At 42.0% G+C, this 27,020-nt stretch overlaps 4 protein-coding genes across 5 annotated transcripts; 2 read left to right on the top strand and 2 right to left on the bottom strand.

The window, feature by feature from the left end:
• Nucleotides 1–509: 509 nt before the first annotated feature.
• Nucleotides 510–4,580, bottom strand: otud6b (OTU deubiquitinase 6B). Its single transcript, XM_041955637.1, has 8 exons — nt 4,502–4,580; nt 3,639–3,787; nt 3,224–3,331; nt 2,731–2,931; nt 2,442–2,562; nt 1,948–2,009; nt 1,755–1,861; nt 510–1,219 (listed from the first exon to the last, which is right to left on the bottom strand). Exons 1-8 carry the CDS (start codon nt 4,575–4,577, stop codon nt 1,135–1,137), a joined length of 909 nt encoding a protein of 302 aa, XP_041811571.1. The 5' UTR covers nt 4,578–4,580; the 3' UTR covers nt 510–1,134.
• Nucleotides 4,581–5,535: 955 nt separating this feature from the next.
• rab5aa (RAB5A, member RAS oncogene family, a) lies at nt 5,536–13,450 on the top strand. 2 transcript variants are annotated; one of them, XM_041955611.1, is made up of 6 exons: nt 5,536–5,687; nt 8,900–9,118; nt 9,640–9,791; nt 10,041–10,163; nt 10,401–10,494; nt 10,718–13,450. In XM_041955611.1, exons 2-6 carry the CDS (start codon nt 8,953–8,955, stop codon nt 10,831–10,833), a joined length of 651 nt encoding a protein of 216 aa, XP_041811545.1. In that variant the 5' UTR covers nt 5,536–5,687; nt 8,900–8,952; the 3' UTR covers nt 10,834–13,450. The 2 variants fall into 2 exon arrangements, with proteins under 2 accessions (XP_041811545.1, XP_041811544.1); XM_041955610.1 differs by having other exon boundaries at nt 8,897–9,118.
• Nucleotides 13,451–13,986: 536 nt separating this feature from the next.
• Nucleotides 13,987–21,815, top strand: kat2b (K(lysine) acetyltransferase 2B). The gene is made up of 18 exons (XM_041955167.1): nt 13,987–14,289; nt 15,234–15,360; nt 15,533–15,678; nt 15,776–15,862; nt 15,944–16,125; nt 16,213–16,404; nt 16,649–16,752; nt 16,911–17,036; nt 17,539–17,672; nt 17,912–18,120; nt 18,201–18,327; nt 18,426–18,536; nt 18,918–19,061; nt 19,155–19,269; nt 19,379–19,409; nt 19,717–19,780; nt 19,871–19,955; nt 20,373–21,815. Exons 1-18 carry the CDS (start codon nt 14,089–14,091, stop codon nt 20,564–20,566), a joined length of 2,379 nt encoding a protein of 792 aa, XP_041811101.1. The 5' UTR covers nt 13,987–14,088; the 3' UTR covers nt 20,567–21,815.
• Nucleotides 21,816–22,208: 393 nt separating this feature from the next.
• On the bottom strand, nt 22,209–26,449 carry sgo1 (shugoshin 1). Its single transcript, XM_041955694.1, has 10 exons — nt 26,309–26,449; nt 25,951–26,114; nt 25,573–25,766; nt 25,392–25,444; nt 25,230–25,294; nt 23,990–24,859; nt 23,749–23,877; nt 23,178–23,300; nt 22,789–22,978; nt 22,209–22,696 (listed from the first exon to the last, which is right to left on the bottom strand). The coding sequence occupies exons 2-10, from the start codon at nt 26,093–26,095 to the stop codon at nt 22,537–22,539; spliced, it is 1,929 nt and encodes a 642-aa protein (XP_041811628.1). The 5' UTR covers nt 26,096–26,114; nt 26,309–26,449; the 3' UTR covers nt 22,209–22,536.
• Between the last annotated feature and the right edge of the window lie 571 nt (nt 26,450–27,020).

The raw sequence follows: 27,020 nt of genomic DNA, 5'->3' as shown, positions 1-27,020 counted from the left end.
ACCATATAAACATCATACGAACACTTACTTTCATGTCTTTTGTAAGACACTATTAGCATGCTTAATTAAAGTGTACTTTAATTTAACTTAATTTTAAGTACATTTAAGTATATTTCCAACACATTGGAAATCATGAATCATGATTTTCATTGGTGCACTTCAGTACACTCATAAAAGGTTGCAACTACTTACACTTCAAGAACGCTCAAGTATTACTCAAGTGGTACTCAAGGATGAGTTGAGTAGACTTCAGTATACTTGAGGGCGACAAAAAAGGCAAGTGTGCTTAGTGCATTCTTCAACAAGTATAATTTAGGTACAATATTTTTTACACTCAGGTAGCTATTTTCGACTACTGGTATTTGCCAACATTATCTAATGACAAAATGCATGGCAGCGCTTGATTATATGATATATGTGGACAGTCTTCCACTGGCACACATGACGTATATTGTACGTGGTATTTCTCCGTCTTTCTCAACATATCATTGTTGCTAAACACCTGCAAAGAATGAATGGATGCCTCCTAACGATCACCTTAAGTTGAAGAAATAAAATGGCCATCTTTCACAGTCTCATATTGAGAAGAGTGTTTATTTAAAACCAATTAATGCTATTTTCCTCATTGGGCATATTAAAAATCAAGCAGTCGCATACGTCATTAGTATTTTATGTGTTTATGTAACACTGATATGATTTACAAGTTCAACAATTCAGTTCTTTCCAAGAACACTGCACGAGTCCAACAACCCCTCAGTGTTGACATTTGGTTGAGTGATCAACAGCTCTTACATCCACTCCTGCCAAGTGGATTTGGATAAAGATGCTGAAGGGAACCCCGTCAGTTATTGGGATAGACTAAGAGAGTCCAGAGTAAAATGATTAATAAGTTGCTTTCCTTTCTATGCTATTTTTCATAAGCACAAAGATACTGTTCTCAGAAGGGATGAATTAAATTTCGCTCCCCCCACTGATATCTTTTGACTTCTAAACCGAGAAGCTCAGCTTAACAATGCCTTCAGTATGGGGTCTCCCTCCAAATACATTTGTATCTAGGGGCCCTTGGTGTGAGTGGTTTCAACACTCTCTGTATTACACACACTGGTTTATGTCACACCAAGACTGGGCTGCCTCTCAGCTGTCCTCTGCGTTGGCTGGGTCCTTTAGCCGCTCCACAGAATTGTAGTGCTCTCCTAGTCCAAAGGCATGACGCATATAGCTGCAAACAATGACAAAACACATTCAGAACCTGACATTTAACATAGCTTATGAACATATCTGAGTTATGCAAGGTTGTCTGTCGACAGCTGCTTTAGTGAGCAGTGTGATAGCCACGATGTTATCAATTTCTTACCATTTGCATGCTGTTACAAGAGGATCCAGACTTGTCATATTATTGTCCCACGTGAACAAGTACAGCACATGTTTGGAATATCATTTACTCAGACAGACACTGATCTTAACTGGTGAGAGCAGCAGCATGCGGGATGAGAGAAGACATTTGTTCAGCTTCTCATAAGTGCCTTTTTTACATAATTGCAGTTCATATATAACTGGCAGAAGGCACCAACTGTAATAAATGCCTTGGCTTGTTTGCTACAGCATGTTTCAACCGTTGTAAACCCAAACCTAATGACTAATCTAATAATAATGTTTTCAGCTTCATATATCTGCACTTTTTTCTACAAATGCAACTGTAAATATTTTAACAATTCTGCTAACACAACAGACATAACAACATATAGACAACATACACGAGGGTGATGGGCTCACTATCAAATTCCTCCCCGATCTTTATAGCTGAGGAGTTGGCCTGGATCACTTCTATTGGCAAGTGAAGAACTTGGGTCAAAGCTCTCAACTGTTGGAGATGAAAAATAAAACGATTATTCAGAAGTACTCGCAGCAACAGCGCAGTGTGTCTGTGACAAAGCTGTACCAACTCACTTCCAGCTGTCCACCCCAAGCTGCTGTGTGCTCCACCTCACTGCAGTATTTCTCAAACTCATCTGGAAACCAACACACACACACAGAAAACACTTGCAGGAATACTGTGCACACACTGAATTGTTTTCTCTAAATGTCACATGGAATATGACCTACAAAAAGATTGCTTCTGACAGCCAAAACAAAGATGACAGTGTTACCCAGACCTGTCAACTCTCCCGTTATTCCCAGGATTCTCCTGTATTTCACCCTTCTCTCCTGCTCTTCTCCCACTTAAATTTTTTCCCATAAATCTCCCATATGTTTAACCTTTTTGGAAAAAAGAAGGTGACAACAGGCATAATCTCCAGTACAGCATGTGGAAGTATGTGTGTGATGAGAAATCATTCACTCAAATGGCTGTTAAGATTTTAGTGTCACAGAGAGGGAGAGACGAGGCTGACCAGGAAATTTCCCTTCTTTTCAAATTCCAGTGTTGACAGCTATGGTGTTACCTGTTGTGTACATGTCACCAGTGTTGGGGTTGGTGAGGAAAGGCAGGAAGTCATCAGCATGGCTTCTCATGTGCTCAGCAGTGCGGGACCGCAGTTCTTTCACACTCATGATTAATCCAGGCTAGAATAAACAGAATACAATGTGTACTCTCTGTGTATGAACGTTAGCAATAATACACGTATTCACGTTTGTCACAGCAGCGTTGTGCCATTCTGCAGACGGTACACTTTTGCTTATTACATTTCTAATTAGCTATACAGCTACTAATATTCCCTTAACAACATGTACCTTTGATCGTTGTGCCAGCTGATCTTCAACGGCACGGTACATGCAGTGGCCGTCAGAGGAGATCTCCTTGATCTGAAGCTGTTGCTGGGCGAGTTTCTGAGCCAGCATCAAACCCTCCTGGTGCCTCACGCCCTGCAGGTTTTGCACCTCAGCTTCTGCTATCCTGTTCTCCCTCTCCTTCTCCTGGGCAGCCTTCTTGTCCTGGAGAGGTTCATTTAAATAAAACTTATTTAATTAGTACTTGGAAGCATGACTGAGCCTAATATAAAAAAGGAAAGCAAACACAGATGATTGATTAAACCACCCATTACAAATGAAATGTTAAGGAAAAAAACACTAATCAAAGTGATGCAGATTATAGGATGATAGATTATGAGCCTGAAATCTGCGTCTTCCACTGTACACTGATTATGTCAATAAATTACAACTGCCTAATTGTGGAAAATAACAAATTGCACTCAAGATTGTTTGGTTTAAAGAATTAATATCTCACCCTTCTCCTCTGGGCCTTGGTTACACGAGGCTGTTTGGCCTCTTCTTGCTCTCCATCCACCATCTTTATGGTCTGCACTCCATTTAACACCTCCGCCACCTCGTGAGACTGAGTGATGAGAGTTTTGGTTGTGTTGCAAAATGACATTTAAGTAATAAACAGACATCTTGTGTTCATGAATAATGAAATACAAATGTAAAATAAAGTATTATGCATACTTCAGTACGTATTTGCTTCTTTCATAACGTTCCTCTAATTAATTAAATAAAATTAGGTGTGTTTTCAATGTTGATGATTTGCTTCAATTGTTCTGCCCTAAAAAAAATCATACATGGATTGCATTGAAAATGGTACATTTTAAGGCTATTTCATAATTTAAAATCCTAATGCATAGCCATGAGATTTTGGCTTCTACCTTTATGTCAGCTGTAGACTGGAGTTGACTGAATTCCTCCTCATGTTTTTGGTTGAGGTCAGCCTCTAGCTTGGCGATCTCCTCTGTCAACTGTTTCCTCTTTTTCTTGTCATTTTTGGGGACTGCATTTTTCATGCTCTGGATTTTAGCTGAAAAGGAAGCAAAGGAGTAGACTGACTGACCAAAACAATAGTTCAGTAAAGCCTACAAACACTATATACAGAATACAGCTCTCAGATGGTGCTGGATGATGAAGTTCAAAATAAATCAGATGGCCAAGATGACCAATATGAAGGAGAATATATTCACAGATGGTAAAAATGCACCTTAATGTTAGTTATTGTTTAGAATTATCTAAAAAAAAATCTTTCTTTAAAAAATACATCAAATGTGACAGAAAACTGCTGTTGCACTGCTGAATTAACATGACACAACCTACATAACATGGCATAAAGAGTGTATGAGTAAAACTTCTAACCCCACTCCGTGATATCACAGCTTGTATTTTAATTACAAAGACCTTGAACAGTTCAAACACACAGAAAAATGTACAGCAGCATGTTTCTACCCTCTATGATTCTGAATTTTACCTTTAAAACTACAATCCTCGTGAGCTACTAGATGAGAAACACACCGGACAAACAGACAGGCAAAATTTCTGCATGATAACATAATTGTTATAGTTATGGGACCTACATTATGCTCAGAATTGTCTCCTGTGATATATTTTCTCCTTCTTGGCTTGCTAACGGCTAGATTGTGCTCAATTCCAGGTAATTAAACAGCACAATATGTAAATAAACTGATAGCAAGGGTTACATTTTAACTACAAACAACGAGCGAAAACAGAAAATGTTAGCTACCTTGTAAATCTTTCTTTTCCTTGCGGTGCTGCTTAGCCAGCTGCTCCTCTGGTGTCTCCACTATCTCCTCCTCCATGACTGGATGTCTTTGCGAGCTCTATGAAACTGACGACTGTTGGATAAACAAAGTGTTCTGGTGGCCCAGTTATAAAGTGTGGCACATCACTTAAGAAATATAAAAATATATACTCCACAATGAATAAAATGTGCCGATATGGCCTTATCCGGAAGAGACGAAGGAGCAGGGCGGAGCTCTGTTCTTCTTCGCCGCGTTAAACTCCGAGATTGATGTTGTTATACCGCCACCTCTTGGCTTGTTATTATACTGCAGTTCTGTCCTGTCAGTACATTACAATCACCCTTTTCATTTGCTTACATATTTATTAAACCTCTGATACATTTCAAGTAAGATCGTATCATAGACTAGTGAGAGGACACACACACACACACACACACACACACACACAGACATATATTTAATGGACCACCATTAGCTACCTGGTATCTTCTTATGAAATATTGAGATACTTTCACTTCCACAGGCCTCTAAAAGAATTGTCAGATGAAACAGTCTGAAAAAGAGATGGAGAACTACTGCTTTAAAAGTCAGTTGCATGGTTATTATTCATAACAGCAACAGAACTTGCCTTATCTAGATACAGATATTGATCTCTACATATATGGTCACATCTCACATGGTTCTCTTGCCTCCCATCTGCTTAATTTCTGTTCCTTTTTATACAAATGACATAAAGGCACGTACACTGTTCTTTCTAAATACGTAATGCAATATTATCAAACATGTATAACTGGGCAATATATATATCAAAACATAAATGCAAATATTAGACGAATGTACATACAAATATTTTTACGAGTAAATATTGTTACCTAAAATCTACTACCAGTAAATCTTCTTTGGTGTTATTGGTACTGTGGCTACTTGGCTGAGAAACTCGTTTGTGGAGGGCAGACGTGCTGTGTGACGTGGCACGAGGGGCGGAAGAGCTTGTTTGTGTTTTGGTTCTAAGGGGAAGTTGCGAGAAGAAAGAAAGGAGGAGACGTGACGGGATTGTTGAAATTATTTTCTTGGTTCCCCCACACCACCTCACCACAGTGTCCCGGGTTCCGTGTGTAAATACTGCAGCGGTGGTATTTAAAGTTCAAAACATCGTCTGGCACTCAGGTAGAGTACTTGACATGAATCGACAACTTGTGGTTTCCAGCTGGCTGACTGGCTAGCGCTAACGTTTGCTCAGTTGTCATCGGGACTAACGTTAGCTAGCGCTGTCGCTAGCCGACTCCAGCTAATGTCGGTGATGTTTGGTAGCTAAGGGAATGCAGAAATACAGGCCTTTGTCACGTCTTACCGAGTCCAGCTGTTCCTCTTCTGTGGTGTTGTGGTTCCATTAGCAAGCGTTTGATGTAGCAAGCTGACAGGCTTAGCCTACAGTTGACTTTGTGGTAGCGGCTAGCTACCAGCTAAATGGGTGGAATCAGGTCAGTGGGTGGAATGCTAACAGTGCTAGTAAGCTAACGTTAGTGTTTGTTAATTGGGGGTTTGGATGCGTCCCATTAAATAACATTATCCATTCAGCAAAACATTTCAGTTTAATAACGTTATCTGACAATACAGCGATTAACTACAGTCATTTGTTTTATGCAACGTTTGCTGAACCTGTCGCGTTTTGTGCTTTTCTCTAAAGTGGCTGGGAGGCTGTCGTTACTGGTTAGTTAAAAAGCTAAGGTTTGCTAACAGCGAGTAAGCTAACTAGCTGGACAACAAAAACAAGTTGGAAAATGGCGTCCTGTTCTAAAATCAAAACAGATACACGACTCCAACTAACGTGAGAACGTGTTCACCGTCAACTAACGACAGTCAAATCCATAAATTCTGTGAGCATTGCAATGCGCAGCGTTTGTTGACAGTCCCTGTCATAAGTCTGAGTAAACGCACTTACTGTTGCTCTTTCTTATACATCCGTTTTCTTCTTGCTTGTCTGTGTTTAAAAAATACATGTTGGTAAATAAAACGTTAAAGGTAACGTCCCCACTGATCACTTTCATGGGCTTTGTCCATTGAAACAGCTCTGCAGGTGATTGGACCTGTCTTTGCTTTTATATGTCCCCTCTGTACTATACAAAACGTACTGCATCTGTACATTCCAATAAGACAACAGTCTTAGACAATATAATTTAGTACAACGTCATCATAAACTGTGGCCTCAAACTCAAACCATAGAGGCCATCAACACCAGGATCAGCAAAAGTGTGACTAATATGCTTTACAAAAGTAGCCTTTTTGCTGAGCCATGGTACTTTATTACATCAGCAAGCATATGTGAGAGGTATCTCAAAAACACAGATAAGGTATCTGTGTTTTGTCAGCAGGCATAATATTTGTATCTCGTATTAAAGAGATGCTGGGGGGTGCATGGTGAAAGTGATGATAGTGATTTTTGTGATAAGAGATATGATTCCACAAATCATGCTTAGGACAAATTCTGCAGAGTTGGACATAGACTGTGATTTTCTCCTGACAATAGCCACCTGTTGTATACAAATAGTCAGCAGTTCAAACCTAAATAAGTTACTAAGAAATTCATGAATGCATGGCATGTGTCCATACCAAGGGCTTGCCTTACGTTGTAACATGCTCGAGTAATGTGGGTGGGTGAAGCCTCTTGAAACTGTTGTGGTTGTTGACAAGGCTTCGTTTGCTTTCTGGTACTGTATGTGGCTGTGGTGGGCTGTCTTTGCCTCTTTCATGGTGTCATTCATATAGTCACTTTTCCACAACTGGAAAAATGGTGTCAACATTTGCACAATTATATTTAATGTTATGTTTTATGTTAGATTTTATGTTTTGTATGTTTGAAGTGCTGTCAACATGAAGTTAATATGCTGTATTTAAATGACTTGAAAATTGGTTTGCAGATAAATATACAAATTAATGTACTTTTTCATAAATTAAAGACCAAAACAAAGTGAAATTATTTGATACATTGTACATTTAATTAAATTTAATTAAGAATGTAGTTTATTCAATGCATCATTTAAAAGTAAACTCATCGATTGCTTTTACAGGTAAAATTCATAACTTTACACACACATTTTCTTTTTTTGCAGTGGCTAGAGCAACACTGCATAAAGAATATGCAGCGTCGCTGTGGAAGTTCTGTAGAAGCCTGCTGTTTGTCTGCAAAACTTGTCATGTGCACAATGTATAAAGTTGTGACACTACTGGGCTAAAGCTTGAGTGTGACATGTGAAAGTATGGGTGTGAAATGCATCACTTTCAATGCACCGGTTCTGTTTTGAGTGGACTTGATCGACATTGTCAGTCAGGACAGGTGGAACCCAGCAACACCATCAAAATGTATTCACAAGAGACAATAGAGAGCACCTCTAGAGACAGGGAAGGTGCAGGCTAATGTTTCTTATGATGCTTCACTACGTGAATGTAATGGAAATATATTAATTAAAGACGAGATCAGTTATCACTGAGCTGATCTAATAATGTGCATGTAGTAGAGCTTCCATATTAATTATTACTGCATTAATTCAAATCAATCAGTCTTGCTTTGGTTTGTAACATTAGAGTGACTTTTTAAAACTTTTTTATTGATTGATTCATTCTTTTACATAGTTGCTCTTGGCTTTGGAGAGTCTTCTCATTTTGTTTCATGATCTTAAATAAATACTAAATAGGTCAAAAAATCTCCCAATATTCTAAGAATTCTAGAAATGCCCAGTGTCACATGTTCAGTAAGACAAGCCAGTAGAAAGGTTGTGACGTAGACACAGTATGCACAGTTAGGGTAACATAGTTTGCACCCTGTTCACTTAATTGGAAGGAGATTAGGCTGCTCTGTTTTTTCTTTTTTGCAGTGTTAAAAGTTTATTTTTATGCATTTCATACACATCACCTTTTGACTGATCAAGTCCTATAGCTCTGTAATTCCCTGTAAATATTTCCCATTACTGAAAACCACTACAAAAATGACCAAACAAAGTAATTATTGTCACTCAATTTTATTTTTCCATGTTTTGCACATAGTAATACTGTCATTCTTTCAAAAGTGTCGTATCAGAGACCAAATATTATTTTCTATTTTGAGCCCGTAGAGTCCCTCATTGTATCAACACTGAGGAAAAAAAAGCAGCTTATTTTAGTAACTGTTTACAGCTCTAAAATGAAATGTCACCCAGTGTTAGTATTTTGTCACCACACTTGGAATTTTGTGCTTGAGAAACTTGTACTGATTACACAAAATGTTGGAACACTATTCACTCTAAGCAGATAAGGTTTTTTATGTGTATTTTGGGAAAGGTTTACACACATTCATTAACCGTTGATAGTCAGTCAACCTAGTCTTCTTTTACTTCTTGCAGCAGAAGTCCTGATAGTGAGGTTTGGCACACAGGACACTGGGGGATCTGACTAGGTCATGGCCAATCGGGGAGGTGCTACGAGACCCAATGGACCCAATGCAGGGAACAAGATCTGTCAGTTTAAGCTGGTGCTGTTGGGGGAGTCAGCCGTTGGGAAGTCCAGCTTAGTGCTCCGCTTCGTCAAGGGTCAGTTCCATGAATTCCAGGAGAGCACAATAGGAGGTAAGCAGGCTCTTTACAAACCAGGCTATTTCTCATGAGCTGCCAGGTGGTTGTAGATCAAACGGGTGTATTTGTGTCTGCGTTTACTGGATTTTTCCTTTATTCAAGTAGTCACTTAATCATGTGATATTCCCGATAAGTTGCACCTCCTTACAGCAAGGTGGGTGCTTTGTTATGGACACAGCTGCACCTTAGAATCAAATTTTTAAAACTGCAAAATTAAAATGATTTGTAGAAGGTAGCTGTATGTAGGGGGAATCATTGGCACATTTGTCAAGTGGAACGTCAATGAGTTACAAAAACATAAACTTTATAAACATCTGTCTCTCCTCCACTTCAGCTGAAATGTATTTCTACAGTGCTGGGTAAAGTTTGAATCACATAATGGAAAAGTTGCTAATGCTTTGTGTTGATATATTCAAGACCTGTTTTGTTTACATAGCATCATAAAAAGTATTGTGTTGATGTAGATATTGATTATCTAATGCTGACTCACCACTCACCTTATCCTTTCTTTTCAGCTGCCTTTCTCACCCAGACAGTGTGTTTAGATGACACAACAGTGAAGTTTGAAATCTGGGACACTGCAGGTCAGGAGCGTTACCACAGTTTGGCACCCATGTATTACAGAGGAGCACAAGCCGCCATTGTGGTCTACGACATCACAAACGAGGCACGTTCCTTCACCCCTGACTAAGTTGTTCATACATTTTTTTTTTTTATATTTGTTTTACATTACTCTCACTTTAAGTTGCACAGATGATACCTGCCATGTCCTCAAGTCAGATTAATTCAGCAGTGTACAACAAGTTGTAGCTCAAACACAGCTGGTGGCTTATACAAAACTGTCTGACTTTAGTTAGTTACAGTTACCAATCACATGACTGTAATGACAGAAAGAACTGTTTTCTTCTATTTGCAGGAATCCTTTGCACGGGCAAAGAACTGGGTGAAGGAGCTACAAAGACAAGCTAGCCCTAACATAGTCATCGCTCTGTCAGGAAACAAGGCTGACCTAGCCAACAAGAGAGCTGTCGACTTCCAGGTCAGAGCAAACTGTGTCTTGATAGTGTTGTTTTTTTTGTTTTTTTTTGCATTTCTTGCACTTCTTGTGTTTCATGTGATTACATTCAGAACCTAAATTACAAGTGATTATTCCACTAGCCTTTACTGCCAAGACTTGTATTTCTCAGTAACACATCCGATTGTCTTTGCTTGTCCCTGAATGCATGCATGTGTGAGGACATATTGAAAACTCATGGTCATCGCGTTGTGTTGACAGGATGCCCAGTCCTACGCAGATGACAACAGCTTACTTTTCATGGAGACGTCGGCCAAGACATCTATGAATGTGAATGAGATATTTATGGCTATTGGTGGGTAATTCTTGACACTTTATTCATAGATTTTGCCTGTGCATTTGTAAAGTGCTCATATATGCCAAATTGCTTAATCCTACTGCTGTTTGTATGAGTAATTGTAAGTATTTGTTATACTTGGCTCAGAGTTTCTTCATTTGTAATTTCTGCCCCCTGTATTAAAAGCTGCAGCTTCTTTTATTGTTATTTAGTTTGGTTTGGGTTTTTTTTCCCCCTTCAGCAAAGAGATTGCCGAAGAGCGAGCCTCAGGCTGCAGGAACCAGTAGCGGGCGGAACCGGGGAGTGGACCTGACAGAAGCTGCCCAGCCAGCCAAGGCTCCGTGCTGCAGTAACTAACGTGAAGAACGCCCCACTCCCAACCAACCTGTATAGCAGTAACTAATGCGGCTGATTCCCCCGATGCCACTGCAGTTACTAATGCAATGTGTTGTACTCTTGTTTCCAATTCTGTCATTTTGCAAAACGAAACCACCCCCGCCCCCCTTCTTTTTCAGTAACAAAGTCAATGCCATTACACTGATTTCTGCATCTTTTCCTCCATCACAGTTCTGCTGCTACTTGGTTAAGCCCCTGAACCATTCTTTCCTACTTTCTGCCATCCAGCTTGTTGCATCTGTCAATTCTTATTGATAGATTAGTGATAGCAGATATTAGAGATATTATTGCACCCTGCCTTCCATCATCTTCCTTCCAATGTGCAGATATGAGTTTCATGTAGAGGAAGTGGTCTCTTCCCTTTTTCTGGGATAGCTTAAAACTTTACTACTGCATTTCTAATACCAGTCTTGTTTTTGTTCTTTTTTTTTTGATAACTTTGTTAATTGTTGTTTGCTCTAATTTTGTCTAAATTCTGGGTGCACATACTTGTATACTTACATGGCCTAAAATAGAAAAAACAAAAACTGTTTTACCTTTTGTCTGCAGTTGCACAGAAAAATTGTTTGTTAGAGAAGAGGGGTGTATTCTTGTGAATCTGAGAAAGACGGAAGGTGGAGAGAGACGGAGAAAAGGAGAGGAACCCTTAGCTCCACACCTCTCTCCTGTCACTGGGACCCTTTTATCTTAAAGCATTCATGAACTGTAGTCCTTTTAGATTCTCTCTCTCTCTGTTTCCCTCTGTCTTCCTGCCCACCCATGCTGTCCATGTCCTTTCCCCCACTAAACCCAAAGTAGCATTAGTGTACATTCTCTTCTACCAACCTAAGGCTCCATTCTGGGGCCATGCCTGCTTCTAGCTGTCCCTAGTGGCATTGTGCAATGTTTCACAGTATTTACTCTGTGACTTGAGTGTCTGCAAGGACCAGTGCAGTACAGCAAGGCCCCCTGTTCCACCCAGTTTTCTCCACAACAAGGCACAGGGGCCTCAGAGATACACATAAGGGTCACACCTCCCCATCTCCTGATGCAGTGTCCTTTCATAAATCATTTGTAGACCATCCCTTTGTGGTCATACTGTGGTCTCTCGGTTTCTGTCTTTGAATGATTTCGTTGATGCAGATTGCCATTTCCATTGTGTTAATGTCTCTGGACCGCTGCTGGGTTTGCACCTGGTAAAAACGAAGGCGATGGTATTGAGTTGGAAGTTGCAATATGTAAGGCTGCTTCATAATCACCTTCAAATCACAATTATTTGTCATCTTCTTTTGATTAGGAAGTGCTTTAGACACAGTCTTGTGTCAGCGTGTACAAAGCGGGCCTGGGCTGGCTGGCTGGCGACAGATTTCATAAAGACTCACTCACGTGTGTGTGTGTGTGTGTGTGTGTGTGTGTGTGTGTGTGTGTGTGTGTGTGTGTGTGTGTGTGTGTGTGTGTGTGTGTGTGTGTGTGTGTGTGTGTGTGTGTGTGTGTGTGTGTGTGTGTGTGTGTGTGTGAGTGTGTGAGTGAGTGAGTGAGTGAGAGAGACTTCGTTCTTCTGAGCCCTATCAGACGTAAACATTATTCTACATGAGCACACACACACGGTCTGTTACACCTCTCCCTCACCTATGGTGAGCACACCCTTCTCCCCCTGTTCCCAGCCCCCCCTCCCATACACACCCGCACACACACACACACACACATACATACATACATCATATGGTCAATAACTCTTTACAAGTCTGTCTTACTCATGCCTTGCACTAATGATGCTCATGAATATATCCTGTCATAATTACAGCCAGTGTGATATAAATATATATATATAAATATAAATATATAAATAATATACTGTAAATAGGGTGTTGCAGTGTAGTCTACTTTTTTTTTTTTTTTTTGGATTTACCAGTGACAGGACTAATGCTTGCTAGGGAGTTGTCTAGATAATCATAAAAAGAACTGTACAGTTAGCAGAAAAAAACAGCTACAATCTGGTTTGAAGTTTTGTTGCTGTTCCTTTTTTCCACACAAATGGTTAAATTATAATCAGTGGTGGTCTTTATAAATGTATGTAGTGTTATTAACAACGAAAAAATGAAATTGCATTTATTTAGTCGTCTGTCTTGTACCTTTTTTTTTTTTCAAAAGAAAAAAATAACCCAAACATTTTGGTTTGTATTTTTTAACATTAGCTCTTTGTTGCATTTCACTACTTCTTTTTGTAGTGGCACCAGGCTCCCATGCCTTGTCCAGTGCTCCACCCTGTAAGTAGACCTGAACTTCCAGAGACACTGGTGGTGACAGCACCAGAGGAGTCAAACACAACACAGAGCAGTTTTTGATTAACCAACAGTCTGCCCCTCCATAACATCTCAGTAACCCTGTGAAGATATTGTAGGAACAGTGTAACAACTATCAGCTGGCACAATGGTGATTCATGAATAAATGAATTAACACATAAGGATGTAAAATGTATGTTTCTTTTTGCCGTGAACACTTAATTGCAGCTGAAAACATTTAAATGCAAGCATTTTACAGTACTGTTATGTAATGACCAAATAAATACTGAAATAAATTTGATCATTTATTATTTTAATCAGGCTGTGAGTGTGTGTGTATGTATGTATGTGTGTGTGTGTGTGTGGACTTGGTGGTAACACACAGATGGAGATTGTGACAGTTCTTTGGGTTTTTATAGGTTATAATTTAAAAGGTTATCTTCCTTTGCTCATCTCTGACCGTAACCTGGTTATTTTTCTCTAATGTCTACATTTGATTAGGTGCAGTATTTTCTTTAGAATCTTTAGAAATTGTTCTATGTAAAAAAAAAACTATATTTTTAATATTATAAGGTGACATTATTTTTTAATTCAGTCTATAATATATCATTGGTTATTGATATTAACTCCACAATTTCCCTTAAGGTGCATGAAATTGCCATGATTCACCAGACACAGTGGGCTCAGACATGGCTCCGCATAGCAAGCCACATATTCTATTACATATGACCTTGAAATTTTGCTACAAATGGTTGCATTTTGTGACCTCTCCTCTCTGAATTGTAGTGGAATTGGCCTATCCCATTTGAGTCCCCTAGCGGAGGAAAATGGGCCTACAGTGAGAAATTGAAAATAAGGATGAGCGCCATGTCTGATCCCCCGCTTGTGAAATAGAGCGAACGGCAGAGCGAATATTTCCCGGGCCGGGGGTCCCGTCGGGGGTTCGGTGTGAATCATGGCCGACAGCGCTGGGATTCAGCAAGGTTCGCCGGCCATCGGGGCAGCGGGCTTGGTTCCGGCCGCTCCTGGAGCCGGGGGGACGGAGGGCTCCGGCGCCGCTGGAGGATCCGCACGTATCGCCGTGAAGAAGGCGCAACTCCGCTCCTCACCTCGGCCAAAGAAACTGGAAAAACTGGGAGTGTATTCATCCTGCAAAGTACGCTATATTTGCACATAGCTTACTTTTTAAACAGCCGCTTTCAGGGCTTATTCTTTAGAAATTGTATTTCCTGGGCTTGGTTGCAATAGTTTACAAAATGCAAGCGCAGCAAAGGAAGCCATTGCCGCACTTCATTTTTTTTTTTTCATTTTGCATGCACGAGCCAGTTATTGAAAAAGCGATATTAACAGCGTTAATTAAAGCGTTATTATCACTGCAGCACTGTAAGCACTGGCTCTCCAGTTGCAAGCTGTTTGTTCAGTGTTACTGTTTCTGGCTAGATGGGGGGTTGGTGAACGTAAACATTGGCTTGGCGCTGGTACTTGGGAGTAGTTGGCTGTGTGCACCAGGGCTGCATCCCGGTGTGTGTGTGTGCGCGCGCGGTCTGACGCTTTCCACAGGAAATCTAACGATGTCCCCGTGCCGTCTGTCGGCGCACGGCGTTTCATGGAGAGGGTTTTATTGGGTTTATGCAGCGTATGATCCGCAGAGAGGGACGGGGTCTTTGTTTTGACAGGGTGACAGCTGCTGGGGGGGGCGGAGTTTGTTGTTGTTTCAGGGCGCATGCTCAGTGTGGCACCTCCAGCTGACGGTGACAGGCCTCCTCACGTCTCCGCACTGTCCGTCAGTCAACAACAACTCTCCATTAAACTGAGCGGTGTTGTCACGTTTAATATGTATGCATGTTTGCTGCAATGGCCCTTTTTCTGTATGATAAAATAGGACATTGTTAATCAAATGGTTAGTACCAATTGTTTGCTGTGTTTAGGTACTGCTGCGGTTAAAAAGTAGGTAAACTATGCAAGTGACTAATAAATCATGCATCAGTAAACTGCTGCTCACTATGACAAGTATGAATCGACGTTGCCCAGATTAAAACAGAGGACGTGGTCGATTTGATACGAGGTGGCTTTACTCTCTCGTCTTTATTCCCACTTTAGGCTGAGGGAGCCTGCAAGTGCAATGGCTGGAAAAGCCAGAACCCCCCTCCCACACCCCCACGAACTGACCAGCAGTCCGGCACAGTCAACCTGCAGGAGCCGTGCCGGAGCTGCTCTCACACCTTGGGTACGTCAGCACGTTTAGGAAAGCAGCTACGGCTGATAACGACGCTAAACAGTGCGGAGTATGCTGTGTATGTGGTGCCACTGGTGAATGATGAACTTCTGCTTTTAGCATAATGGTTGGAGATTTAACTCCTGTGTTACAGCCATTTTAAGGTCTCTTCTTTTCTTCGCAGGCGATCATGTGACCCATCTAGAAAACGTCTCAGAGGAGGAAATGAACAGGCTTCTGGGTATCGTCCTGGATGTGGAGTACCTCTACACGTGTGTGCACAAAGAGGAGGATGCTGACACGAAACAGGTTTACTTTTCCCTCTTCAAAGTAAGCCTCTGCTCTTACAGCCAAAATATGCAAACACAGGATTTTGCAACCCACGTTGTGTACACGTGAACGCACCTCTCCTCTGTTCGTTTTTCAGCTGTTGAGGAAATCCATCCTGCAGATGGGTAAACCGATGTTAGAAGCACAGGAGAGTCCTCCGTTTGAAAAACCCAGCATCGAGCAGGTGATCGCACGTGCATCAGCTGCAATAAGAAAAGCAGTGTTTTAGTGTGTCTCCTTTATTTACTTCCTCTTTCCCAAATAGGGGGTGAACAATTTTGTCCAGTACAAATTCAGCCACCTGCCATCAAAGGAACGTCAAACCATTATGGAGCTGGCCAAGATGTTTCTCAACCAGATCAACTACTGGCAGCTGGAGACGCCCTCCCAGAGACGCCAGAGGGTTCCCAACGATGATGCAGCTGGCTACAAAGCCAACTACACCAGGTAGCGGCGCTGCCAGATGTCCTGTTAACATGCATCACACCTGTTCACAGGCGCAGGTGTTTAAACCGAGTGATTTCTGTGCTATAGATGGCTTTGCTACTGCAACGTGCCTCAGTTCTGCGATAGCCTGCCCCGGTACGAGACCACTCAGATCTTCGGCCGGACGCTGCTGCGTTCGGTGTTCACTGTGATGAGGAAGCAACTGCTGGAGCAGGCCAGACAGGAAAAGGACAAGCTGCCGCCTGAGAAACGCACACTCATCCTCACACACTTTCCCAAGTAAGAGAAGCAGATTGCACGCTGAAAACTGTACCCCAACATTAAGTGCATGCTCAGACTGACATATAATTAGCTGCACGGCAGGGGTGCCCACTCCTACGCTGCAACATGCACGCACACTTTCAGTATCAAACTGCACAGTGGCCACATAGTACTATGCATGGACGCAAGTTTGACATAGTTTTTAAAACAGAGTTAAGTTGCGTTGTTTTTTTGTAAGTTGTTTTTTTTTTCTGCGGTTCAGGTTCTTGTCTATGCTGGAGGAGGAGGTATACAGCCACAGTTCTCCGATCTGGAGCCAAGACTTCTTGGCAGGAGTATCAGGAGGGCAGATCCCTATCCACACAGGTAGCACACACCCTCACAGGATTAACAGAAGCACACACGCCCTCACAGACACACCCTACCCGAGCCCATATTCAGATCATATGAGAAATATCACTTTTGAGCCAAATAGGATAAAAACACGTTTTTCCAGTATAACTGTCCTCTCTGTTGCTATGTAGTTATCAGCGCGCCCCCTGTGGCCAGGCCGCTGTACTACAGCACCAGTCCACTGTCAGTGGACCCGTCCACCTGTGGGAGCGTCAGTCCTGCCAGGAAAACAGCTTCTGCGCTGGAGCCAAACCCAGGTATTAAAGTCAAACCCGCAATTACTCAAACAGTTACAATGATTCCACATTATTGCATAACCTCTCACATCTAACAGTAAACAGTGAGCACCAGGGTAAAGTTAGCAACGTCTTACAACATTTAAACCATGCTTATGTGTTATTGTGGCACTTACATCTGATCCACAGTAGCTAACGTAGGTTCATATCCTCCATCCGACCACTGAAAGTCTACCCGGTGCCTCAAAGAGATCCTGTTTTGAAACTGAGTGTCCAAACACTATAACTAATCCATTTCCTCAAATACGCATTTGAATTTTGGCCTCGAAACATATGTGAAATACACTTCAGGACTGCTCCTAACACACTGAAAGTAAGTCAGTTCTGCCATCATGCATGGCCACCAACTGGAGATGAGCTCCAGAGGAAGCTGACCTTAAATGCAGAGTAACCTCCTGTCTGCTCAGCTGGTGAGAAGGTGTAAAAGAGGATGAGTACCGTCCTCTGTGTCCCTGCATCCTAGTTGGAGAAAAGCGCAAACCGTCAGAGCCTCTCCCCCACGAGGAGAACAAGAGACCCAGGGTGATGGGTGACATCCCCATGGACCTCATCAATGAAGTCATGGCAACCATCGCCGACCCTGCCGCCATTCCAGAGGTAACCAGTGTTTCTTTGTAGGGATCCCCATTAGCTTGAAGGGAAATAGCTGTAAATACGAAAAGGCAGACAGCAGAAACAACATAAGCTTTGTCCCGCTGATTTACAGTTAAGAGTCAGGTATAGAAAACATTATATTTATTGACATCAGACAGATGAAACGTGCATTTGAATATCTGACTCCTGCTGATGCTTCATACTGTTAATGAGCTACTTCTAATGAGCTCCTTCCTGTGCAGACCAGCCTGCTGTCCGCTCACTCTGCACGCGACGAAGCCGCCCGCCTGGAGGAGCGCAGGGGGGTGATTGAATTCCACGTGATCGGTAACTCCCTGAACCAGAAGCCCAACAAGAGGATCTTGATGTGGCTCGTCGGCCTCCAGAATGTGTTCTCTCACCAGCTGCCCCGCATGCCCAAGGAGTACATCACACGGCTGGTCTTCGACCCGTGAGTGTTAACCATGCTTCATCGTCACGTTCAGAGGTGGAGCGGACGCACACCCTGACCACAAGGCTTTTGTTTGGCAGGAAGCACAAGACGCTGTCACTGATCAAGGATGGCCGTGTGATCGGGGGAATCTGCTTCCGGATGTTTCCATCGCAGGGCTTTACAGAGATCGTCTTTTGCGCTGTCACTTCAAACGAACAGGTCAAGGTGAGAGCACTTCTGTTTCTCAGCCTGGAGTGGAGTTCATGCTGTCTGATTGGTCAGTTTTGACATGTGCCTTTTCTTTTTGGGCTGCGTGGTTGTAGGGTTATGGGACCCATTTAATGAACCACCTGAAGGAATATCACATAAAGCATGAAATCCTCAACTTCCTCACTTACGCTGATGAGTACGCCATTGGCTACTTCAAGAAGCAGGTAACGTGTTAAAGTGCAAGCTAAATCCTCGTAACATTATAGTTGCATTGGTCACTTGATGCGATATTCTTCCTCTTTACCGTGTAATGAAGATGATTTCACTTGTTTCAAGTGTAAATCAAGTTGTTTTCAGAATTGTATTGCACTTCAGCATACCTTGTTTTACACATTTCTTCAAAAGAAGCAGAATTTCTGTTACTTTGCAGCATTTGTCCTATTTTGTTTTTTACTTACTGTACATCTTTACATGCTCTTGAAAGTCTCATAATGAGAATGAATAGGATAATGACACGGTGGTGTGTTTGTGTAAATGGGCTCATTCATGTAGCGATGGCCTTGTATATACAGCTGCAAGAAAAGAGGACTCTCTTCCCTCTTCAGGGTTTTTCAAAGGACATCAAGGTTCCCAAGGCCAAATATGTGGGCTACATCAAGGACTACGAGGGAGCAACGCTCATGGGCTGTGAGCTCAATCCCAGCATTCCCTACACAGAGTTCTCTGTCATTATCAAGAAGCAGAAGGAGGTGTGCGCTTTTGCATTCAAATCAAATGTTTAACGTCTGTTCTTGTCCTCGCTCCTCGCTAACCTTTAATCCACTCTCATTTGCCGGCCGCAGATTATCAAGAAGCTGATAGAGAGGAAGCAGGCTCAGATCAGAAAAGTCTATCCAGGGCTTTCCTGTTTTAAGGAAGGAGTTCGGCAGATTCCCATCGAGAACATTCCTGGCATACGTACGTTACTCATTGCCTATTGACTTTACAGTGCGCAGTATATCTTTCTCTTACAATATCTGGGTGTCTTCAGTCCAGCTGAATGATTTTATTTTCTTTATATCAATAGGTGAAACTGGCTGGAAGCCTGTGGGCAAAGGGTAAGTGTGACTCTACTGTAAGAGACAGGATTTTTAACCTAAGTTAGGGTCAGCAGTGATACAAACTTCATACAACCCTGATTCTAAAAGAAGTTGGGACGCTGTGTGAAACATGAATAAAACAAAATGTGTTGAATCGAGGTGTAGAAGACTGAGAGCCTTGACATTGACAAATATGATGACGATTAGCAGTAACAGGATGGGAAATCATGTCAAACTAGCTGACAGCACCCCACCGTCACTGCTGCCATCTTATCTGTAACACACGTGTTGGTCTCACCCTGTTATGTTGCTTGTCACACTTTAGGAAGGAACTGAAGGACCCAGATCAACTGTACAGCACTCTGAAGACCATCCTCCAACATGTGAAGGTGAGGCACAGACACACACACACATGCACTGTAAATGTCACACACACACACACCTGCTTCATTTTTACCAGACGGGTCTTTATGTCTTAGAGTCACCCGAATGCCTGGCCTTTCATGGAGCCAGTGAAGAAAACAGAGGCGCCTGGGTACTACCAAGTCATTCGCTTCCCCATGGGTACGTACACATTGATCGGCAGACCAAATTATTTACAACATGGGTAGTTAAAAAATTTCACTGAAGAGGGAGGAAGTGAGGTGTAAGACATTGCAGGTGAGGTTCAAGGACACATGCATGCTGTCAGATGGCTGGAGGATGGGCTTCATAAGAGGAAGTGCTACATCTCTCTGCGCTCACAATGTTGAGTGAGGTCTCTTGCACTTGTATTTTGAGTGTTTAGATTTAGCAGTGACAGTGCAGATGTTTTGGAATAAGCACTCTCTTCCGAACGTTTAGCACACTCCAGTGGTTTTTAATTCATAAATGCAAGTGGTGTCATATCAACAATGAAGTGTGTCCTTTGTGCATCAAGAGTCTGAAGGTTCAAAAGCAGAATAAATGATGGAGCTCTTTTTATTTCCTTCTCTCTCAAAGATCTGAAGACAATGAGCGAGCGACTGAAGAGCAGGTACTACACCACGCGCAAGTTGTTCATGGCCGACATGCAGCGCATCTTCACCAACTGTCGCGAATACAACCCTCCAGAGAGCGAGTACTACAAGTGTGCCAACCTACTGGAGAAATTCTTCTACACCAAGATCAAAGAAGCAGGCCTCATCGAGAAGTAGCTGAGAGGAAGAGGAAGTGTCTCGCCCCCGTAACGAAGGACGTCCTCAGACTAGAAATGGTGAAGGTTAGGTCACGGGCGATATGCGTGGAGACATTAGGAGTAGGACTACTGATTCTGGAGCGGATAGGTCTCAGAAACACATATCTTAATGTAGAAGGAGCGAAGGGATGTCAGATGAGCACTCTTTTAATGTTTGATGCATGTTGGCCCAGATCCTGAATCAGTAGCTTAGACTGATATTTACACTGAAAGACGGGCGGCAAGGGGAAGGCCTCATGGCAGGCCTGTGGGAATGATGCTGACAGGAAGCAAAAGAAGCGTTGTGTCTTCATATTTCATCACATATCCCAGAGGTTTGGTGTTCGACGCCAAGCAGCAACACAGAATGACAGCTGATTGGAGATTCACCACACACCTTACTTTGTCTCTCCTCTCCTTGCCTCTCATGCCCCCCCCCCCCCACCTTTTCGAGTGTCTGCCTCATCCTCTTAGTTGACTCAGGTAGAGTTTTCATGAGCAGTAACCATAGTCATTACAGTCATTACACGAGTGTTACCTGTGAGGAGCGGGACTAAGAGTTCAGGTTTTTCCCCGTCTGTTTGTGTGTCCATATGAGCGTGCACGGCGTTAATGAGGTCAGAGTCTGTCTGCGATGAGTTCATCCTGCCAAAAGAGGAAAACATACTTTAAATTTGTACAGATTTGAATTATTTTAAAGCACTTATACCCATTGTATATTTTAAATGTGTATATAACATATATTTTCTGTTTCAGAACTAAAAAAATTATCCTTTTTTTCCAGTGAGCCACATAGGGCTGTTTGACTATCGAAATGCACTTTTATTTTTCCACATATTAGTTAACATGAATAAGAGCGTCTTCTTTTGTTTTACATATAAATTACCGCTGTTGACTAAGGACTAATTCAATCACCTAGAGTTTATTCTTATTTATGTGCTGTAATTTAAAAGAATTATGCTAAAGACAAGGTCTTAATTTATTCTTTCTTATTTTTGTCCTGCAGATGGGAGATTGATAACTTTATACTTTGGAGATAAATGAAAAGATTGTGCAATACTATGTAGTTTTGCTGTTTTGTAAAAAGGTGTTTGTACTTTTCAAACTTTAGGGGAAAAAAATACATTTTGTAATGTCTGAAAAAATTATTTCATGATCTTTGTACAATTGGTTTTAATGACATAGTATTAGCCTATTTTATAGACTGAATAAAACAGAAGTGAGGTTGATTTAGTGTCTGTATTTTCTCATCTCAGTGAGTTTCACATTTTTTTCAGTTGCAAACATGACAGGACACAACTTTTAATGTGCCTTTTAAGCAGTGTTTCAGTTCTGATGAGGGAAACTGTTAGACCACAAGATTATAACCATGGTATATTATTGCACGTCTCTTTGTTAGCATTATCTTAGCTTTATTTTAATTGATTATTCACGACTGATAATAACATCCTGACACAAGCCGAGTTCATCCCCACTCTGATGTGCTCAGATATTATCCTGTCGGGATAAACAGACTCCTCCACTAAAGCTCATCATAATATAAATAAGAATATAAATGTATATGACACAATAGGGCAAATGAAGAAATCATGTTGGTCACATCAAACAGTAGATGATATGATTAAAAGATACAACTTGAGTTTATTAGATGACAATAATATGCACTCATATTCACTATCTCATAATAAAAACACACAGAATTTAAGAGAAATAATGACATAACTACTTTTACCGAGAGATAAGCAGGACAAATGGAGGAGAAAGACTAGACCTCTGCAAAATAAGCAGCAAAGTCACAAAAAAGATTTCAAAACTGATCACAGTTTATCACACAAAGAAAACAATACTGAGTGAAAAACAAAATGATAACTTGTCAGATCTCTAAGAAATCACATTACAACTGACAATGTCAGCAGTCAGGGTTCAGAGAGACAAACAAGGTAGCTGTTTTCAGCGACATCCAACAAATGACTCATTGTATTTTACAAACGGTTGCTGGCTGCTCATGGAATTCCTTGATTTCTTCAAAGACTTCCTGCCAGACTTCTGCTTGAAAATAGGAGAGCGGAGGAACTGCAAGTCTGTGAACTTGTCTCCACGCCGAAGTTTCCTGTCAAGAGGAGAATGTGACTGTTCAGCATTCACACTGCAAAAAAGCTGAACTTATGTCATTTGTCATTTTGCGTCAATATGTGAACTTACGCATTCAGCGTGGGTTCCTTGTAGTCCACCGCCATGGTGCAGCGCCGCTTGCGAGCAGGAACGGGGGTAGAGCATCGTGCATCAGAGGGGCGTGAGCCACCACAGGAGAACTTGCGACAGGCTGCAGGGGACAGATTGGTCACATCACACAGACTCAAGCCCCGCCCTGTTGTCCTTACACCAAGCCCACCTGTAGAAACGTGAAGAAAGATGTGATCTAAAAGCAAACAGGAGTCGTGTGCATACACCGGTGAGCAGCAAAAACACAGTGCAATGAAGTGAAGTGACGATACAATGCAAATACGGCCTGGCCAAGCCTCCCACGTGCTCACTGATGTTGTGATGAAGCTCTTGTCTTTCAGCAGTCCTACTGCGACAAATAAACTCACGTTTCTTGCACGTCCTGACCCTCTGGACATTAGACAAGACGTTGTCTATTCTCATCATCTCAGCTTCAACCAGAGGGCTGACAGGGGGCAAACAATCCTTCTCAATAACCTCTCCGTGAGGCTCTGAAAGACCAGGACAAAAACACCATCTTTAATTCACAAATCATGAGCAGCACAAACAGGCACTCAAGCCCCAAAACAACAGTTTTCTAAACAAACGTCTTTGTTCATTGTGGGTGAAGAAAACACAAGGTCAGCTTTCTAGGTGGCACTGAAGATCAACAGTGTTTGAAGAGGTTTTTGAAGGTGTTTGAAGATTCCTTGATTCAGCAGGATTATGACAGACAAACTAAAACCTTGTCTGACATGTCTAATGAACAGATGGATGTCTATGAAGTATTACAGTGACTGACGGCAAGCACTTCATTCTATCACCTCTTATATGTCCTACTATTTTTACCATAATGGTTAGTGATTAATATTTTCATCGTGCAGCTTTGAGAAACCTAGCACTATAAATAAAAATGTTATAAAAGACACAAAGTGGACATGTTCTCGAACATTTACTCACCTTGGTGATTTACCTGTCCCAACCGGGCTGGGTCAGGGCTATTTGAGAAGCTAGGATCAGGGGAGTGATCAAGACCAGCTTCTTCCTTTTCACGCTCTACACCCTTAGGACTTGACTCCTCTCTAAAGACTACAAAACCATGAAAAAAACATTTAACTACAACAATCTCCACTCTCATTAAGACAATAACCACAAATTAAACATTAGGCTGAAGTTAGGAGTGATGAACCTAAAAGCTCACCAGAGATCTCCGGCTTTGGAGGGACGTTTTCTTTCCGTCTGACGACTTTAGAGGGCCGGCCTCTGCGTGTGTTGATCACTTTGGTTTTATCAGGGGAAGCCTGTCTCCACCTGGTCTTCTGAGGGACATAAAGGCTGTCCTCTGATTCAGAAGATGGCGATGACGAGCTGGATTCATTCTGTTTGGAAAACGGGGGTGTGGCTTCAGTTTGGGCCTGTCCTCCTTGTGGAGTCTCTTCGCTGATGGGCGTAGCCGGCTGATTGTCCTCTGCCTTGGCCTTGAACGGTGTGACGTGAACCGTCCCCTCACAGTCAAAGTCAAACGTGTCATTAAATCCCAGTGATGTGTTGAGCTTATTCACCTGTGAGTTAGGTGCTGTTTTGGCCCGTGTGACTGAGCGGTCCCGACTTTTGGAGCGGGCTCTGGGTTTGGGATTCTCCCAAGGTTTCTTTAATGGGGCACGCTCTGGCTTGCGGCCTCTCTCTGGTTTCCGTGCAGCCGGTTCTGGTTTGGTGTGGGGCTGCTGCTGGGCTTGTTTCCTGCTGGGTCGCTGCTGGTTGGTTTTTTTGGGTGGGACGGGTTCAGGTGTAGAATGCTGAAACTCCTCAGTGTCACCAGGACCTGCAAAATCTGGTTCTATCCCTTGCTGCGGCTGATTCGGATTTCTATCGCCACTGCTAATAGGACTTGCTATCAAAGCACCCAAGCCTGCGCTGGGGTCCCCCTCGCTCAACAACCTCTTTTCTTGCACTCGCTCAGACACCCTTCTGCTTTTTCTGTCTGCATGGCGACGCCTCACACCCACTGTAGAAGGCAAAGCAACCTGCTTGTTACATTCAGATGGTGCATTCTTTTCAGAGGGCTGAGGATCTGTGACAAACAAAACAACATTATAATTACAACAACTGCATTTTTAGGATAAATGCAAGTTTAAAAAAATGTGAAACTAGTATGCAACAGCTGCCATAAAGTAATGTGCAAGAGTCATTGTTTTCCTGCTTCTTTAAAATTTGAAGAACAACCCATACTCAATTTTGTCCTGTGAGTCCTGTGAGAAAAGCTTCCTTGGCAGAATGATTATCTATTACTAAAATTAATTGACAAAATGACATGAGAATACTTATCTGAAAATAGGTTAAGGTTTTAATAAAATATTATTATTATTTATAATTTAAATATTATGGCTGATGGTAAAATTGACCTGAAAAATCAAAGAAAGAGAGTGAGTGTGCATGTATACCTGCACAAATTGGTGAGGATGTGCACACCCTAGGCTCATCGAGGTTCTGGCTGGTCCGCTTCCTCCTGTCAATTGAGAGGTAACAGATCCTTAATAATGTTAAAAGTAAAGGATTAAAAACCGTCATAAAATGTTACCTTATGCTGTTTTGAAAAATGTTACCTTGCTGGATCCACGCGATGATGGGGTTCAACAAGGATGTTTGGAAGTTTAGTCTAAAACAACACACAAAGAAATCAAATATGTTTCCTATGAAATGGCACGCATTACTTCACAATCATTTACACGTCAGCCAGGAAAATTCAAGCATCAAGCATCCTATGTGTAAATCCAAAGCACTCACTGCCAGGGCTTCCTGCTCTTTGAGCTTCTTCTTGAGCAGGAGCAGGTGAAGGAACAGGGCCTGTTGCTCCCTCTTCAGCTGCAGGATCACTGCATTGGCTTGCCTTACTTTTTCCTTTTCGGCTTGCAAGGCTACAGCCAGCGTCTTGTTGTTCAGCTGCACACCCTTCAGGATGGTGTGGGTGGAGTTAGCAGCTGGGAAAAACATGGCTGGGATGTTCATTGTTTGTTTATGGCTGAACTTCATCTTCATATCAACATCTCTATAAGTCTACATTATATTATACTTTGAGTAAAGTAGCGATGGTTGTGAGGAAAGTCTTAAACAGAAGTGAAAGTTGTGACTGGTGTCGTGCAAGATAAATTGTCACTTCCATACCGTTGCTTTTGTTTATCATCCTGGACCGTCCTCTGCTGGGAGCTGAGGCACTGGCCAGCCGTTTGTTCCTCTTCTCCTTCATTTTCTCCTTGATGTCCTCCAGACTCTGCTGAAAGGACTTCTTCTGGACCCGTTCTTTCCCCATGGCTCAGGATCTTTGATTACTACAAATCATGTTTTTACGTTATCCAACTTATAAACAGCGTACCCTGATGAACCACGACAAAATAAACTAGTAAGCTAACATGCTAGCTAGGTTAGCACGCTGTTTAACGTTAGTTTGAGTCAGTCCGACACGCTATCCTCAGTAACGGCAGTCTGGCGTGTTATTTAAAAGGAAAAGTAAAACTCAACTTACCAGCATGTGTATATCGCCAAGCTATTCAGAATGTGAATTATCGCTTCAACAAATTACGTAAGTGACTTAAGTTAGGCATCAAAATAATCAATTTTATCGCAGCTTCCACATCTCTCTTCCCAAGTTGGCGTTCGAATTTTGAGCCGCGACTGTTGATTGGCAGGATTTTGACACGACGTCACTTCCTTCAAGTGAAACGACTGTTCGCTAGATGGCGCTAATGTATAGGAGTGAAAAGTACATTTCCCTGCCGAGGAGAGGTAATTGATTTGGTATTCATTATCCGTTTGCATACTCTGATCGTTTGAGACTAGACAGTGGACCAGCACACAGCACACCAAATATCTAATTATCATTTTTGGCGTTTCAATCAGCCTCTTTTCACCGTTTTCCTGTCTGTCTGCTTGTCTGTAGGAAACAAACAAAGCGAAGTGGAGCAGTGCACCACTGAGGAATGGAGCGATAGTAAATTTCTTTCAAAATGGAAATTAGATGAATGCTCATCAAGGGTCAGGCACATTCAGCTCCTCCAAAATGACTAACTGTTTTACTGAGTTTTTATGACTGACTGCTGAAGATAAGAGCTTGCTTTGCTGCATGTGAAGAGAGCTGATAATTGTGTTAATCTTACATTTCTTGAGGTTTTTCAGAAACTCTTGTGGCTCTTTCAAAATGAGATAACACAGTAGCTCAAAAAGCAAGTCAGTCATTA

Source organism: Chelmon rostratus, chromosome 16 (assembly GCF_017976325.1).
Source record: "Chelmon rostratus isolate fCheRos1 chromosome 16, fCheRos1.pri, whole genome shotgun sequence".
Classification (NCBI taxonomy): domain Eukaryota; kingdom Metazoa; phylum Chordata; class Actinopteri; order Chaetodontiformes; family Chaetodontidae; genus Chelmon; species Chelmon rostratus.
The sequence above is the reverse complement of the archived record's forward strand: the minus strand, read 5'-3'. Positions and strand labels throughout refer to the sequence as shown.